Source organism: Lepidochelys kempii, chromosome 10 (genome assembly GCF_965140285.1).
Source record: "Lepidochelys kempii isolate rLepKem1 chromosome 10, rLepKem1.hap1, whole genome shotgun sequence".
NCBI lineage: Eukaryota > Metazoa > Chordata > Testudines > Cheloniidae > Lepidochelys > Lepidochelys kempii.
Window position 1 is genome coordinate 15,227,997 of NC_136389.1, and position 17,142 is coordinate 15,245,138.

At 41.0% G+C, this 17,142-nt stretch overlaps 1 protein-coding gene across 20 annotated transcripts in view; it reads right to left on the minus strand.

The window, feature by feature from the left end:
• The window catches only part of TRRAP (transformation/transcription domain associated protein), a 154,701-nt gene that overhangs the window by 137,164 nt on the left and 395 nt on the right, over positions 1-17,142 (minus strand). For 9 of the 20 annotated variants that reach the window (XM_078854557.1, XM_078854554.1, XM_078854552.1 and 6 more), the window contains exons 1-10: positions 16,317-16,639; positions 15,287-15,452; positions 14,871-14,920; positions 11,824-11,934; positions 11,063-11,167; positions 10,150-10,233; positions 8,981-9,037; positions 2,489-2,614; positions 1,226-1,303; positions 941-1,029 (exon numbers count right to left, since the gene is read on the minus strand). In XM_078854557.1, the coding sequence (XP_078710683.1) occupies positions 941-1,029; positions 1,226-1,303; positions 2,489-2,614; positions 8,981-9,037; positions 10,150-10,233; positions 11,063-11,167; positions 11,824-11,934; positions 14,871-14,920; positions 15,287-15,386 (800 nt within the window). In that variant the 5' untranslated portion in view covers positions 15,387-15,452; positions 16,317-16,639. Of the gene's footprint in view, positions 1-940; positions 1,030-1,225; positions 1,304-2,488; positions 2,615-8,980; positions 9,038-10,149; positions 10,234-11,062; positions 11,168-11,823; positions 11,935-14,870; positions 14,921-15,286; positions 15,453-15,890; positions 16,642-16,891; positions 16,924-16,957; positions 17,127-17,142 lie in introns of those variants that run through there. The other 11 variants (XM_078854548.1, XM_078854547.1, XM_073362125.2 and 8 more) reach the window with 8 other exon arrangements.

The following is a 17,142-nucleotide window of genomic DNA, read 5'->3' on the forward strand; positions in this document are numbered from 1 at the left end:
GAGGCTCTCATGGGTCCAAGAAGAGCAAGAATACTAGTTTTGTGGCAGGACAGAGATTCCATGAGTGTAAATATGGGGCCTGGCAAACACTGCCCACTGCAATAGCAATTATTGTGATGTTGTTAGATGTCCACTTAAAAACAAACTGAGACAGTTCTGATGACAGTCTAGGTCACTAGTGACCTGGGACAGATTCAGGCCAGTGACCTGGAATGGAAATATTCCAAGACTCTTAATTTCCTGAGAGCCAGGATAATTTTATTATAGAACAGTTTTAAATCAAAAGTAGCCGACATTTATTGTAGTTGCAAGCAACCAAACGCAAGCAGATGTGCTTTGAGAGAAATTTACCTTTTAAGATTTTGGATCATTTTTAAATGGCAAATTTAGCTATTAGTAAACTACGAACATAAGAATGGCCATACTGGATCAGACCAATGGTCCAGCTAGCCCAGTATCCTGTCTTCTTACAGTGGCTGGTCCAGACGCTTCAGAGGCAATGAACAGAACAGGGCAATTTATCAAGTGAACTATTACCTATTGTTCAGTCCCAGCTTCCGGCAGTCAGGTTTAGGAAAGCCGAGAGCATAGGGTTACATCCCTGACCATCTTGGCCAATAGCCACTGATAGAAAAGTTCTGAAGGATAGGGCCAATTCTTTTTTGAACGCAGTTAAACTTTTGGCCTTCTCAGCAGCCTCTGGCAATGAGTTCCACAGGTTGACTGTGCATGGTGTGAAAAAAGTACTTTAAGTTTGCTTTAAACCTGCTGCCTATTTATTTCATTGGGTTACCTCTGGTTCTTGTGTTACTTCTAAGTCAAGGAAGAAAAGAATCCCCCCACACACACACCGCACTACACTACAGAGCATGAGTCATACTTAGATCTATCACCAATATGACCCAGATTCAACTGAAATTGTTTGTTAAGATAGTCTTACCTTGCTTGCGAGGATACCTGTATTATAATAGTGTTCATGATCAAGGGCACAAATTCAGCCACCACATTATGAATGTTCAGTTTGTAGAGCTAAAAAGAAATAACAACTTGAAAACAAAATCAAATACCTACATTTTTCACATTTGTGCTCAGCAAATTATTTGAGAGCACATCAGAATGGATCATCATCATCATGGTGGCTTTTGCCACAAGATCTTACATCCATTTTAACTAACAATCTGAATAAGCAATAATAAAATATTCACATGCAAGATATTGTACTAACCTGATACATTAGAACAACAATAATGGGAAGCTCAGCCAACACTTTCAAGGAGAGAGACCCTCTGGGAATTATAGAATGCTGAAAGAGGTAAAAATATTTTTAAAATTTTCATTCCTTTTCAAAAGAAAAAAGTACCAAAAAAACCTGATAATTAATCCCTTCATAAAAACATGCACATTATTTATCATTCCTTTTAATAATTAAACATTCAGGGTTAAACAATATTTAATTTCAGAGAGCATGATATTATATGGAAGCTTTATTCTTTGGCCAAACAAAAATTCTATGCAGACTTTTCTTGATCTGCAACTACATTTGCATTTTAAATGCAGCTTTGATAAGTACAACTCCCAACAGCAAGAAGAATGAGTCACACACACATTTTTAACAGAATATTTTTCAATATACCTGCTACTTTTGGGTAATTCAAGACATAGAATCATAGCCATTAGAGATGGTGCCACCTGCGAACTATCCCTTTAAGAGGGTTGGAGCTCAATTGCACCTGGGCTAGGCTTAGCCAATCTCCGGGGTGGAGGGAGTGAATACAATAGTCATGTGACAGAGCATGTGACTAAGAATCAGGCCTGCTAGGAAACATAAGAGCAGCTGGTGACCATTCAGGGAGAACAAACTCTGGAGGAACCACTCCATCAAAGAACAGAGAGCACTATCTGGAAAGGGTCAGTGAGGTGGCAGAGACTGAGTAACTCTCTAGAACTCCATGTAGAAGGCCCAGTAAAGAAGCCTGTTAGGAGCAAGAGCCAGCTATGTAGGCTGGGTGAAAGGTGTGGGCTGTTTTGAACTTTGTGGTAATAAAATTCTCCCACAAGGGGAGAATTTTTGAGAAAACACTAACAGTGTGAAGTATGACTGACTGGGGAGGAAAGGGAAACTTAGGGTAGCAGCAGGGTCCAAAGCCAGACCAGGTACACCCTACCACAGAGAGACTATATGCGCTAATAGGCTTTTTTTTTTTTTTTTTTAATTTTCTCCATCATGTGAGGTCACAACTTACACAGGGCCTGATCCAACTCCACATCAAGTCAATAGGAGTTTTTCTGTTAACTTCATTGGGAGTTGGCTGCAGGCAAATTATGCAATGTGCCCATTGTAAAAGGAGTATCTTCTGTTCCTACCTCTATGACTAATAAGTTTGAATGCATTTTATCTGTTTAGTTGTTTTCAGTAAGATTTTATCTTTAACATATAGACAATTTTACAGGTACTCAGTTTTTGAGGTCACCTGGTCAAAATACTCACTGTTCTTGTTTCACTGTCATCCCGTTCAGGATTTACTTTCACCGCAATTGTTGTGATCATACCAACCATTTCTGGGGAAGGAACAGTATTCTCTGGGATCACCTGAGGATTCTCAAAGTATCGATTCTACACACACACACATACACACACACACACAAGGCAGAAATTTTAAAGAAGAAAAACAGATTTAAAAAATGTATTAAAGCTAATGTTAACAAAATGATATAATACTTAGGTTGAGAAAAGTGTCTGTACATCTGGGTATAGTGCTTAGACTATCCACAAATACAGGTTTGTTTTTAAAGTTATATGATACATAGAGTACATAATCAGCAATAACCCAAATTTAGGTGAATAGATTTAACAATACAGTTTAGATATTAGAATCCGAATACTCGGGTACATCACTCATGAAAAGCTGTACAGAGATTTGGTTGTGGAAAGCAAAATATAATGAGTGGATATTGTCCCTCAGTAATTGAGAATTAGGTAGGTTGTCCATGAGGAAAGTATTTTGTAATACTACTAAATTCTTCAGAAAAGAGCTTACTTTCGTTTCTGGAGTTCTTCGGGGTGCTTTTGTGCATATGGATCCCATTGTAGCTGTGAGCCCACAAACTCTGAACCACCAGTGTCCACTGGGACTGAACATTTGCTGGATACACCTTTGCATTCCCCAAAGAATATAAATAATGGAGCAGCCCCACTAAGTTCTTTCACTAATACAGAATAAGCAGGTAAGGACTCCACATGAGTGGGAAGGAGGAAAGATGATGAGATCCATGTGGACAAAAACCATCTTCAAAGACTCCAGTTATTGTGAGGCAAGTAACCTCTCTTTTTTCTTCATGCATTTGTCCATACAGATCCCACAACAGGTGATTAAGTAGCAGTTACCTCTTAAGGAGGTGGGTGAGAGGAGCCCTACCTAAAAGTGACTGTAGGAGAGCCCTACCAAACTGAGCATCTGATCTTGAAACTGCCACAAAGGAGCAATGACAGCTAATTGGAGTTCTGTGCATACATTTAGCAATCTTATAAATCTCAGAAATAGTCTCCCCTGAAACAAGAAACAGAAGTTGACTGAGAACTAGTGGAGCACTTCTACCTTGAGAAGAAAGAGGTTGTTTGTTTAATGTATAGGAAATCTAAATGCAGACTGTAACCCACTTAAGAGTCTTTCAGAGAAAACAACCTGCACTGTAGACTTATCACCAAAAGCCACAAAAAGTCTGGATGATTTCAGAAATGGCTTTGTTCTGGAAAGATAAAAGGACACAGCCCTAAGACTATCTAATGGTACGTCTACACTAGAAACGAAGCTGACCTATATTATATTGACTTACACTAGGAACGCTTGCACTGATCTAGGAGCGGTAGTGTGGGGAACTGAGCCCCAGCTGGCTGCCTCCCCTGTCTGCTCCCCATTCCCCGCCCGGAGTGGTGGGGAAGCCGCCTGGGGCTCCTCACCCCTGGGGAGCAGGGTCCAGCTGACCCAGCTTCTCCTCCCAGCCCACTCCCTGCCAGGAGCCAGGCAGCCTTGTCCATTTCAGGGCTCCAGGAAGGAGCCCTGAAATTTACAAGACAGCCAAGGTTCCCAGCCAGGAATGGGGTACAGCCACCCAGCTCTCCTACCATGAAACTGACAAGACAGCCAACAGCCCATGTATGTAATGCAGTGTCTACACAGACACTGCGTCGCCCTAACACCACCAACTTAAGCCTCTCGTGAAGGTGGAGTTATGTCGCTGTAGTATGGCACTTACATCGGCGGAGCAAGGCTGTAGCGTAGACACTGACATAATTAGGTAGATGTAAGGCAACTTCGGTAGGCAGACCTGGTCTATACTACAGAGTTATAAGTGTGTGGAGGTTCTCCTGACTTTCCTGTACAGGGTATTTAGGAAAAACTACAGTTAAGTGTATAAACTACTTTATACGAAAATCTGAAACCACTTTTTAATGACCCTCAACAGATGGGTGATATGCTGATAAAGTGGTCGCATGACTCAGAGTTAATCTACAGTCCCAAGTGTTTCAAAGGCAAATAGTCCAAAAGAGCTGGAATAGAAGGGCTGAATGTGTCTCAATGGACCACAACAAGAAACAACTTTTTAGCTTGAAACACACTTCTCAGAGGCCTTTTTGCTCTGGATCAAAAGCTCTTGTACAGCCACTATCTAAAGACCTTAGTCAGCTGGTCACATGTAGAGACGCCAGGTCGGTGTGCAGCACCAGGCCTTGTTTCTGCAGAATGACATCTGGGAGGTTTAGTAGCAGAAGTGGCCCGATTGATAGATGTATCATGTCAGAATACCAGAACTGATCCACCCAGGCTGGAGCTATCATTCCCACCTGGGCTTTGTCCTGATATATCTAAGGACTTTGGGAATTAATGAAATAGAGAAACACTTTAGCAGGTTCTTCTCCCACCAAATCAGAAATACAACTACCATAGATCCTGAACTCACTCCTCTTTGGGAAGAGAACATTGAAGACTTTGTGTTCACACTGGTAGCAAACAGGTCCAACAAACAGGGAACTCTCTATTTAGCAACACTTGATTTAGAACAGTCTTTCAGCTCCCACTCACATGTGAATCGTGACAGAGCTCTTTCTGCTTAGATGATCTGCCAAATACTTCTGGGTACCTGACAGACGGAGAGCTACTAGGATGATCTTATGTAGGATGCAGCATTCTCATAGATGTATCACTTCCTGACAGAAGTGGCATGATCTCACTCCCGCTGGACTCTTCATACAACAAATATCTTGATGGACAATGCAACAGCTTTGAGTGGTGGTGCCCAGAAGGAGAAGCAGAAATGCCTTCCAGGCTAGATGAATGGCCCTCAGCTCCAGTACATTTATGTGTAACAGGCTCTGCTTAGGATCACTTGCCTTGTATTCGGAGGAAGTCCACATGCGCACCCCAGCATCGTTTGAATGCATCCATCACAAGAGTTTAAGGGGGTGGTGTATGAAACATAATTCCCTGGCAGATTTTTAAGGGTCTATCCACCAAAGCAGAGATGTTAGCACTTTTGGTCGCACTCCTAGAGGCAAGTCCATGTTGTATCTGACTGGCTCATAAACTGTTCTTAACCAACTCTGAAAAGACTAGAGGACTTATGGAGTCACATAAGTAAAGCTGCCATATGACCCAGTAAACTGAGGCAGAATCTTACTGACGTTCTCAGATGAGATCGAAGGTATGAAATGAGGTGACTCGTGAAAAGAAGTCTTTGTTTAGGAATGTATGCTATTGCCAATGTGAAGTCCAGCACCACCCATATAAATGTTGTGGATTCAGTAGGGGTGAAATCAAACATGTCTCAACTGATGTTAAGGCCTTGTCTGGAAAACAACTGTAGAACTGTGTGAACATCCCTAGTGACCTGGTGTGATGCATCTCCTGATCTCGATGATTATCTAGCAGGGCATCTATGTCAGCCCTCTTGGATGTGGCTGTTTTAGAAAGTGCAGGCTGCCACAGACCCTTGGCTATCTTGAGAATGTCTTTATTAATAGAGACGGCTAAGCAACCCTGGGAAATGTCAAATAATTTAGGAGAGCTCTCTTAAAATGATCTCAAGCAGAAACTCTCAAGTGTCCACTACTCTTCTAAGGAGATCTTGAACTAGTGATGTAAAATACTAAACCGTTAACTGGTAAGTATTAGTGTTACTGGTTAACCAACCCTAACCATTAATCCACAGCCCCGGGCCGGCCGACTGGCTGACCCCCAGCCCTGGGCTCCTCTCCCTTTAATCAGTTAACCGATTAAACAATTTTAATCATTTAAACAATTAACTTTTTACAGATATTTACATCTCTATCTTGCATGGCCTTAAAATGGTCTATTTTTGACATAGTAGATGGTGTCACACCTTCATCAGGCAACAAAGCCGATATGACCAGATTGGTCCTCATATTCCTTGAGAAGGTCTTCCTCATCACTATACAGTTTCTGTTTAGAACCACGAAGAAGCTCTTGGAGCAATGACTGAGATGGGGTGTGGGTTTGTTTGGGGTTGTTTTGTTGTGGAGGGGTGGCTTTTTAGGAAGACGACAACCTTATTCTAGATCTTGATGCAGCTGTATATGGCACAGAGCAGGGAATGGCTGAGGACTCCACACAGAACATTAAGGCCACTGCGTCCCAGAAGGTAAAGGCATATGGTGCCAAAGAGATGGGAACCAAGGAACATGACAGAAGCATGAGATCCGTGACTCCTTTTAAAGGTTTCTCTCAGGAACCACTCTGAGAAATGAGAAGATCTCCTAGGAGAACAACATCTGCTGCCAACATCTTCTGCCTTATGAAGATAAGCAGAATCCTTCTAAAGGAGGTGCAGATATTTAACAGTGTAGAAACAAACTCAGAACCCCTTGGTATGAAAGGTAGACACTACTACCATAGATGATCAATGCAGACAGGTTCATCTTCGGTACTCTGGACTCCAAGCAGAGGTTTAGATATCACAGATAAAGAGAGAGATTCAGCAAAGGGGATTCCAGTTCCAGGGTGATAGCTAGATCTGCAGAAGATTTAAAAATAGCCTGGGAAGAAAGAGGAGGTAGTACCGATGTCAATGATACTGTGACCAATGGTTCCAGTGCAGCTGCCTCGGCAGATATCTTCTTATCACAATGCAGTGATTTGGTGGCATACAGTACACCAATGCCAAATGTACTTAAGAAACAGTCCTGATCAATAAAGACATATGCTGCAACCCTGCATCAAAAGAATAGGGTTTCACAGAATCATGGCACCAATGCGAGTTTGAAGGAATAGCCTTAGGCAACTCAGAGGCAGACTTTTACCCTTCCTCTTGGCCAGTACCAGCGATACAGATTGGTGCCAAGCTGCCTCCAGAGATCTCTGCTTTTTCAAAGTCACATTGGTACTGTGATTCTTCAAAAAGCCTGAAATCCTGTTCACATCATTTCTCTTTTACTTAAGAGCAAATAGAAGGCTCAATGTTTCAGGGACTCCCAGAATCAAAAGACCTCTTAGCCCCCCAAGTTGCATCTTTTGTAGCCAAAGCACAAGCTGAAACAAGTTCATAAGCAGAAGCAGACTGCTCTCGGGCAGGAATCTCACAGTCAAAATCTTATCTTTTCCAGCAAAAACAGCACCAAGCAGTCATCACGTTCCTTGTGTGTTTTCAAAAAGAGGGTTATAAATAATATAGTTGTTTGAGGTAGGAGATTCCCCTAAACAAAAAAGGCACTTTATATGTGTATCATTCATTGGCATAGCTGTCTCGCAGGCAGGGCAGATCTCAGCTATCAGACCTGAGACTTGGAAAGAAAACAAGGAGTCTTTCGGAGGAGGTAGAGGAGTTAGTCAACCAGCTTAAATGAAACAAGAAAAAAGTTACAGGGGCTGCAGGGGGTGGGGCACAAAACTAACTATAAAACCCTAATCCTATCCCCAAGAGCTATAGGGAAGCAGAAAGACATTGTGCATCAACTCAGTACCTTGGCCAGTAAGCGAGTGATGGATGGGGTTGCTCCATTTTTATACCCTTATTGTAGGTGGCATAAGAGCGTACAGGACACATGGGCAGCTCCGAACGAAACAGATGTCTAGAAGATTCCAGTCTCACGCACACGAAGCACTCACACCTACAGTGGGATCTTTGTGGACATAGACTTAAAGAAGCTGAAATTCTGTAGATTAAACAATGTTATTAAAACACAGGGCCACTAATAGGGTTATAGGGCCTAGCATTACTGCAACTGCATCTGTGGAGTCCATGCCTGAGCTGCAGTATCTCTAAGACCCCACATCACGGATGCTGCTCTCTTCCTATGTTAGTGGAAAGGCTGACTTACAACACACTGAAAGCGACAAAAACCAATCTATTTCATGATGGCAAATATCAAAATACTGTGTGATTGAACATGCCAAAAACAGGTTTCACACTTCCTATTACTAGCAAAGTGTTTATCACACTAAGTCTTGAACATAAGATTAAACTACAGAGTACTAATACTCTCATTTTACTCACTATTGATTGAAATAGTAGTCTGTCTACGTTCAACTCTAGTTATTAAGCAGTTAAGAAAAGGCTCAAATCAGATATTTGAGTCAGGGCGCACTTACAAATGCATGCCTCCAAACACTAGGTATTGTCCGAGGCATAGCAGCTGATTTCTTCAAAATATACTTTGTGTGTTTGAGTCTAGAATTAGGCTCTAAGTCAAAAAAATGAAGAATCCCTGACCAAACTAATAGTGACTTCACTTTCTAACGCTAGTTAGATTGTGTTCTAAAATGGAGGTTAATCAGAATGTAAGAACTCAATAGAAGTCTGCTAATTTCTCCCTTTTTAAAATGTAATATTTGTTATATAGTTTATTTTCTTTAAACAGCATTAGTTACATGTCACTAAATTTAAAAAAGTCATTTTATAATTAGCACAAATTAAAACAAGAAGTACCACTTTCAGACACAGTGTAATCACAGGGAATAAGACTTACCACTACTTTTGGAAGTTCCTTGTAAATCTGTTTCACAAAGTCCAAAAAATGATGAATCTAGGAAGAAAAGAACATTAAGTTTACTAGAGAATGAGGCAGAAGAAGGGGGAATCAATTTCATTACTTTAAGATCCTTGTATCAATACTGGGGTGTGGGGGGAAAATGTACTCAAGAATCTTTTGTCAAATTACTTACTGTCAACAGATTAAATTTCACTTAAGTATGCGGGTGAATCCTCAAAAATTTAAAATGGATAGAGGAGATACTTTTGGAGAGTTTCTTTTGACTACTAAGCCAGTTTACTGTCAACATTAAACTTGAAAAGCAGTAGAAAGACACTCACAATAATAATTCAAACACAGATACACCACCAGTACATTATTCCAAAACCATTAAATCCTCTCAATAGTGGGATGCGGGAAGAAGAGATACTACAGTTTTGGTTTTCTAGTTCTTGTAAGATACTCATAACCCTAGTAACAGAGTACAGTATAAGAACTTACATAGATTGCAGACTTTCTTCTTGCTCCTATTCTGGTTTTCTTCCCCTCTCTCAGAACAAAATACCCCCAATTTTTCTTCTCCTCTCATGGATTCCCTCTTTTTGGTGGTCCACCTCCATATCCTGAAATGTTGGTCCTCCACCTTCCCCCACTCATCCAGAATCTTCTGGTCCCCCATCCCATGTTGTTCTGCCTTTCAATCCTTATCTTTCATATGGAATGTTTTGGACTGCCACCTCCTTTCTATGTATTTATTTTCCTTCTGACTTTTCCCCAAGGTCATGCTGGTACCACAGTTTCCGCACACAGAATTCTAGCAGAAATAATATCATCAGAGTGAAACTGACACAGCTAGTCAGTTGCATATTTGGTTAGAACAGCAGGTTGTTACTCCACTGCAATAAATCTAGGCAGATGGCTCATAAGGAGCAAAACTGATGCTGCTCCAGAGTAAAACCATTGAGCCTGTAAACCCTGGATCAATCCTTGTCTACAGCATTAACTCTCAGGAGAATTTTTAAAATGCAGGATACCCACAGCATATTAATGCCTATAAAACACTGAGCGCAGTGCACGAATATTTCTGGCATATTCATCAATTAAATATGCCAGAAATAGATCAAGTAGAGTAACTCTTCAACATCACATAATAAAATACAACTCACTTCTTGGGTGATTGGTGGCCGGAACTGTTTGTGTAGTTCAATAATTATTCTCAAACAAATAAGTACATTTTCTTCATTCTCTGTCTGGAAAACATTTGTTTAATTAGCCCATTGTTGTATTCTTAAACAACTTCATTAAATATATATTATATAGCTCTAATTTAATCTTGGCAACCTAGAAAGTTTCTGCCTAAGATAAACTGCCACAAGGAAAACATCTCATTTTTGACAGGTTACTTATCAGAGCCCAGTCTTGCAATCTGTGTCTATGGTTATCCCATTAAAATGTCAATGGAAATACTGAGTCTGTATATTTGGCAAGATCAGGCCTCAATCCTGCAACCTGCTCTACTTCAGCAGATCCCTTTGCAAAGCCCCATTGATTAACCAAAGTCAGTAGGGCTCCTTACAGGAACAGTGATCCTTTCACACAGAGCAGGTTACACTGGGCCTCACTTATCAATAATTTAAATTCTATGCAAGAAAGAATCTGAAGGATTTAAAATGGGCCACTGGCCCTCTCCTCTTTACTTATGTAATGAGCTAGTCTAGAAAAAATGTTCTTTCATGACATCTTACCTTGAGTAAGCTATCAAGAACAGTTCTGTGTCTCAGTAAAATCCTAACAAACATTTCAAGAGTCTACATAAGGGTAAAATAGAACCCAGATATGTTACATCTCAAACCAACATCATACAGTGAAGACTAATCAACTGCCCCTCCCCTCCTGTCCCAGCAGCTCAAACAATGCAACAATAGAACAACACCATCCCAAAGTGACTCTAAAGATTATCTAACCCCAAGCATCAGTGTAGTCAGAATTCTACCCTAATATTTTTGGGGAGGAGGAGAAAGAGAAATCTTTCTCCAAATCTGAAGCATAGTTTTAACAAAGTGAAATAAATAAAAATACCTCTAGAAATCTAAACATCACAGACAAGACATTTTTGGTATGCGGACGAAGATGTTCATTTGTTGGTATTCTATGAATTATTTCAAGAACTAGTTTACGCAATTGCTGGAAAACAAAATGAACAAAGATATCCATTAGAACTTAAATAAGCAAAACTTTGAAAGGACAATCCTTAATCATTTAAAAAAAAGATTTCTTGTTCAAGTCAAATATTTAATGTGTTAATTCACTAAAATGACAAATAACATGCTTTTTTAAAAAAACAAACTTTTTTCTTCAAATAGATTAAATGCCTATATAAGTATACATAGTAATTTCTTCTAATGTTCAACTATTTGGCTATAAAGCATGGCACAAATTTAATTTGCATTCTTAAGCTGCAATTTAAATTAAAAGAATGATAAAAATATTCTGGTAACTATTTGACAGTAAAGCTTCAACTTTTGCCTTTAACTCTGAAATGCAAACTTAGTTGTGATCACCTCTCAGTAATAGAGCCAACTGTAACATGTACACTACTTTTAAGTGATAGAAGAGAGGGTATTAAAGTACATGTTTGAAAAACAGAATAGCCAACTTTATTTAACAAGTATCTTACTGAGAGGAGCACAGACTTTTTCAATTCTGCCTCTTTGTGTACATATATAAAAAACATATTCAAAAACAGATTTGCTCACTCAGCACTCTCTCTAATCTCACACATTTCTGAATTGGTAAATTCAAACTGCACAAAAAGATAACTGTTGCTTTGTACAGAGTACCTGTGCTGGTTTTTCCTGAAGAAACTGCACCTCTCCATCCTGCAGAAAGGTGAGAAATCGAGGGATGATGTGTTCCAGGAATGTAGAATACTGAGGGGATGATGTTACATTCTAGTTATTAAAAGAAAAAAATACTTTCTTTGAGCAGAGGAGGAATATTCTCATTTCAAGTGTAATTTAACCAAGTTACTTGTAATACACATGCTACACAGACTGCCATCAAAATATAGAACCACTGAAAAAGCTTTTTTTTTTTTTTTTTAAAAAAAGCCCAAATCTTTAAAGTATTAGCAATCAACCATCCTCTGACAGAAAGGAAGTTAAAACTGACATTAAAAATGAATAAAATTGAACACAGGAAAAAATACCCCAGAAAGGGAAGGCTAACACCTTACTCACATTTAGAAAAACTGCTCAAATACTGTAAATGTTACCATTTCAAATGAAAGGGCTGACTAAATTCCTGGATGTAGTGAACTCACTTGTTCAATGACATTCAAGCCTTCTCACCCACAACTAAGTAAAGATTACAGTTATTTATACAGGCATATGTACCACAAAAGTTAGAATTAAACATTTCTACTTCTTTTTATTGTGAGGACTGATCTCATGCTTCTGTTTTGTTTGCTATGAAGTTGGGAACAGTATCAGAGGAGCAAGCTGCCTCCATTTATAAGTGCTGCACTTAATTCAGAAGCCTAGTTTACCCATCCTAATAGTTACTTGGAAACTCTTAGCTATATTCAACAAAACAATAGTATTAGGTAAACTTCAAAAGTACACCAGAATGCCTCTAACACAAATATTTAGGTTAGGCATGAATAAGAATGCAATATTTTATTATAGTTAAATAAGTCAATTGTTTATTCACATCCCTCCTTTACACACACACACACACACACACACAGAGAGAGAGAGAGAGAGAGAGAGAGCGCAAGTTATACAACCAATTTTATTATTTGATTTGTGGTAGAGCTTAGAGACCCCAGTCATAAACCAGGAAGATCCCAATATGTGTAAAGACAGTCTCTGCCCCAAAGAGCTTACAATGCAAGTGTAAGACTGCAGGTAGATACAATAGGAGGACTGCAGAGAAACAGTTTAAAACTTGTTAAAATTAAAAGGGCACTTATCAGCCAAGACTCAGCAGCAGAAGCAGGAACTGCAGGCCTATCCCTGCTCCCTTCCAAAACCAAGAAAGGAGTTGCCCATCCGGTACCTCTTCTTCTCCTCTGTCCTACGGTCTCTCCCTTTTTGACCAAACTCTCCTTCTGGTTATGTTTCTCACTCCCCAGCCCTACAGAAGAACTGGGAGAGTGCAGGCTAACCCTGCTCCCCCCAGCACACTGAAGAGATCAGAGAAGAGAAGACACCCTTCAACACCTCTAACAGGCATGAAATCCATGATGCTTTCTGGCCCGCACCAACCAGTGCAAGAAGCAAAAGCTACCACACAGCCACAGGTCTCGCTCCTGCTTTATAAAGACTTCTTCCCACCTATCTTCACTAAGAAGCAGAAAAGTGAAATTAACAGGACTCTGGTCAATTTCAGAATTGCTCTTCAGGGCCTTTTAGGGCAAAGCTGTCAAGAATCTAGTCAATGTCAGACTCCCACTACTGCACAAAAAGAGATGAGTAGCAGCAGAGGCAGACACTGGAGCAACTCAGGAGAGACAGGCTCAAAAACAGAGGATGGGGACTGATATGAAAGACTGCCACAGATGTCAACAGAGTTGCGTAGGCAAAAAAAAATATATGTATTCAGGTAAAGAAGTATTGCCTACATTCTTTCAATATTTGACTTTGTATTTAACACTATCTTCTCTATGGTGGAGCTATATTAGCTTGAGTTGTGTGCCCCTAGTTTAAGCAGCGTTAGGTCACATCAGTACTTGGATGAGAGATCTCCATGGATAACCCGGGGCAACAGGAAGTGGTGCAGCAGTTCATTCAACAGCAATGTCAGAGATTACCATTCTGTAGGATGTACCTTTGTGTAAGACATAGAACAGAGGTCCTCAGCACTGGTCATTAAACATCATGTGGCATTTTTCATTAATGTGGATATTCTTGCCCGAATGCCCCAGATTAAATTCTATTTGGCTAATGTACCTAGAATTCAGTACTTCTAAATAAAACCCAACACATAAGAATGGGGGAATTCCATTCAGATTTTAGTGTAATGTAATGGTGTCATTTCTTGAACAAACAATCATAGAATATCAGGGTTGGAAGGGACCTCAGGAAATCATCTTGTCCAACCCCCTGCTCAAAGCAGGACCAATCCCCAATTCTTGCCCCAGATCCCTAAATGGCCCCCTCAAGGATAAAACTCACAACCCTGGGTTTACCAGGCCAATGCTCAAACCACTGAGCTATCCCTCCCCCAAAACCTAGCATCTAATATTTCTACCTGGTACCTCTTAATAATATGTCTAAACTATTTTCTCCTGCCCAGCTGAATCCTGTGGCCCTCCAGGAATTGAAAAGGGTCAATGCTGTCACCTCCACTTCATTGCAATCCTCAAGGAAGGAATCCCCACTTGACAACTCATCCTCACCTCTAAACTATTGCATATCTCAATACAAAAAAGCCACACAGCCCGAAACTTCAAAAGAGCTAAATGTACACCTGAACTCAGTTAAAGAAACAATTCCACAGACAAAGTTATCAGGTTACGCAGTGAACACTGGAGAGGTAAAATTCAAATACATTTTTGAATAAAGAAACTAATCAAACTTACTTACTGAACAAAGATTTTCTATTTAAACAATTATTTGGGGGGGGACCCCAGGAGGGACACAACCTACAATTCTCTAATAACTCTGCTAATAAATTTCAAGTGAGACATGTAATGCATTCTAAAAATGAAATAAGGTTTTTCTTAAACACAAAACCAATGAGTAATGGCTGTTAATAATTAGTATATGTTTGAATCTAAGTAAACAACAAACAAAACAAGACCAGAAATCCAGATTGCATACACACCAAGAACAAGAAATATTGCATTTAAATCATTCAAGAAGTACGCTAATTTTATAATTACCTCAAAATTCTCACTGACTTCTTGCATCATTTTCAATTTTGTTTCATCAGCTGAAAAATCGCAAATTCAAGTGAATAATTAAATATGCAAAAAAAGCCAGACAAATACCATTAACATTCACAGGTGAAAGAAGCAATCAGATCTTATCAGTTTAGCTATCATTGCCCAGTTGTAAGGTACTCATTTCTCACAATCACACAATTTCATACTCACACTTCACACTCACACACTTCTCTCTAAGGCTCAAGTAAATAATGCTCATCATTTTGCTTCTTCAAACATCAAGGATCAAAGAAAATGCAAAGCGAACCCCCTGCAAGTTTACCAACCAACTCAGTAGACAATATTACAGAACTCCTTGAAGCAAATGAGTAAAGAAGAATTACATTTCCTTAATAAATGGAAAATAAACTTACGTGTATTAATATCTGTTAGAGCAGCCACAAACTGCAGGTATTTCTTCATCAAAGTGGTTTGGTCAACCACAGTGGGCCCTTGTGTCGAAACAAAGGCCATTTTTCTTCTGGACCAGATTAGAGTTTATTAAAAAACTGGGGGCGGGGAGGAGGGGAATCAGCCCACCTACAAAAACAAAAAACATTGTAAGTAGGACTACTTATTGGTGGATACACCTTCATCCAGATTTATTCCTATGACATATGATTTTAAAGGAGCACCATTAATTTAAAAATCATATTTGTTTACATGTATTTAAGCCTATAACCACAACTCATAACATCTAACTAACTGAAAAAAAAATCAGATAAAAATTGTTACTGAGTCTTTTACAGAATTGCATATAGTCAGTTTTCCCTCTTGTTTGTGTGGATCTATCAAATGGCAACAGGGGAGAGAAACATTTTAAAAGATTAGGAAAATACAGTGGAAAAGACAAAAACTAGCAAGGGAACTCAGAGGTGGGAGCACAACATAAACTTCTTTTAACAGCATTCTTTAACGTGACTAGATTTCAAGTTGATAATGTCCTTTTAAGTATCTCTCAACAAGGTTTCAGAGTACCTGAAGCAAGCTTTTCCACAAACATGATCTGAGTTTCCAATATGTAATAAAACTTGAAAGCAGTAGTTTCAGTTGGTTTTAGTTTTCATTGTCTGTCACAGAGCTTTACTGCTGAACTCATTTCACAATCCATGCTTACTTTCTGTCACATCTGACATCTTAATTTGGTTTAGCTTTCAGATCAATCTACATTTCAATAAAAATACACCTCACTTTTACAGCGTCTTTCATCTTAATATATTTGCAAATATTGATTAAATGTCACAAAACTCCTGTAAAGTTTTGTGACAATTGGTCTACCCATTTTACAGATAAGGGAGCCCCCAGGGGAAGAGAGAGGCTCTCTGATTTGCCCAAAGGGGGAGGAAGCTCATGACAGCACTGGAAATACAACCTAGAAGTCTCAGCTCCTCTCTCTACCCTTACCTTCTCTGTCTCGGTGGCTCTCTCCTGACTGAGGGGGGCACTTTCTCTTTGATCGGACTCCATCTATGCTGACCCCATGCCAGCCAGTGCTCTGGCCCTGTAATTGTGTGAATCCTGTTACGGATTTTAAAAACATGCACAAAGGCGATATTGCATCCAGCTCCTTCTACCAAGCCCCATTTCCTCTCAGGTCCAAGTCCTTGACATCTGTGCCATCTGCCTAACCCTTCAGGCCTGAGCTCCTGACCCTCCCTCAGATCCCACAGCCCCACCAGGGCTAGGACCGCCCACTCCTCAGATCCCTGCCCCCCACCAGGGTAGGGCCTCCCCACTGCCAGATCCCTGCCCCCCAGCAAGGCAGGGACTCTCCCCCCCGCGACAGACCCCTGCCCCCTACCATTAGGGCAGGGTGTCGTCTCCCCTCCGCGCCAGATCCCCTCCCCCTCACACAGGCCGGCCGGGCCGGGCCTCCCCACCCCCCTCACGACAGGGCCTCTGCGGGACGTGACTGCTCGGCCCCAGGCTCTACCCCGGCACCACGCCCCCCCCGGGCCTAGTCCCCGGCCGAGCCCTACCTCCCCCGCGTCTGGTCTGTCCCCCGGGCTGCTGCTGCCGCCGCCGCGGCCCGCCCCCGCCCCGACCTGCCCGCCCCGGCCCCCGGCTCGCGCGAGTCCCTCCTTTGTCGCCTCCAGCCTGAGCCCGCAGCCGGGCGCGGCGCATGGGCACCCAGCGCACGACGGAAGCTGCCGAAGTTCAGTTCCGGCCGCCGCCGCCTGCAAACGGCTTCGCTCCCCGCCGCCCCCTGCGCATCGCTGCCCAGCCTCTC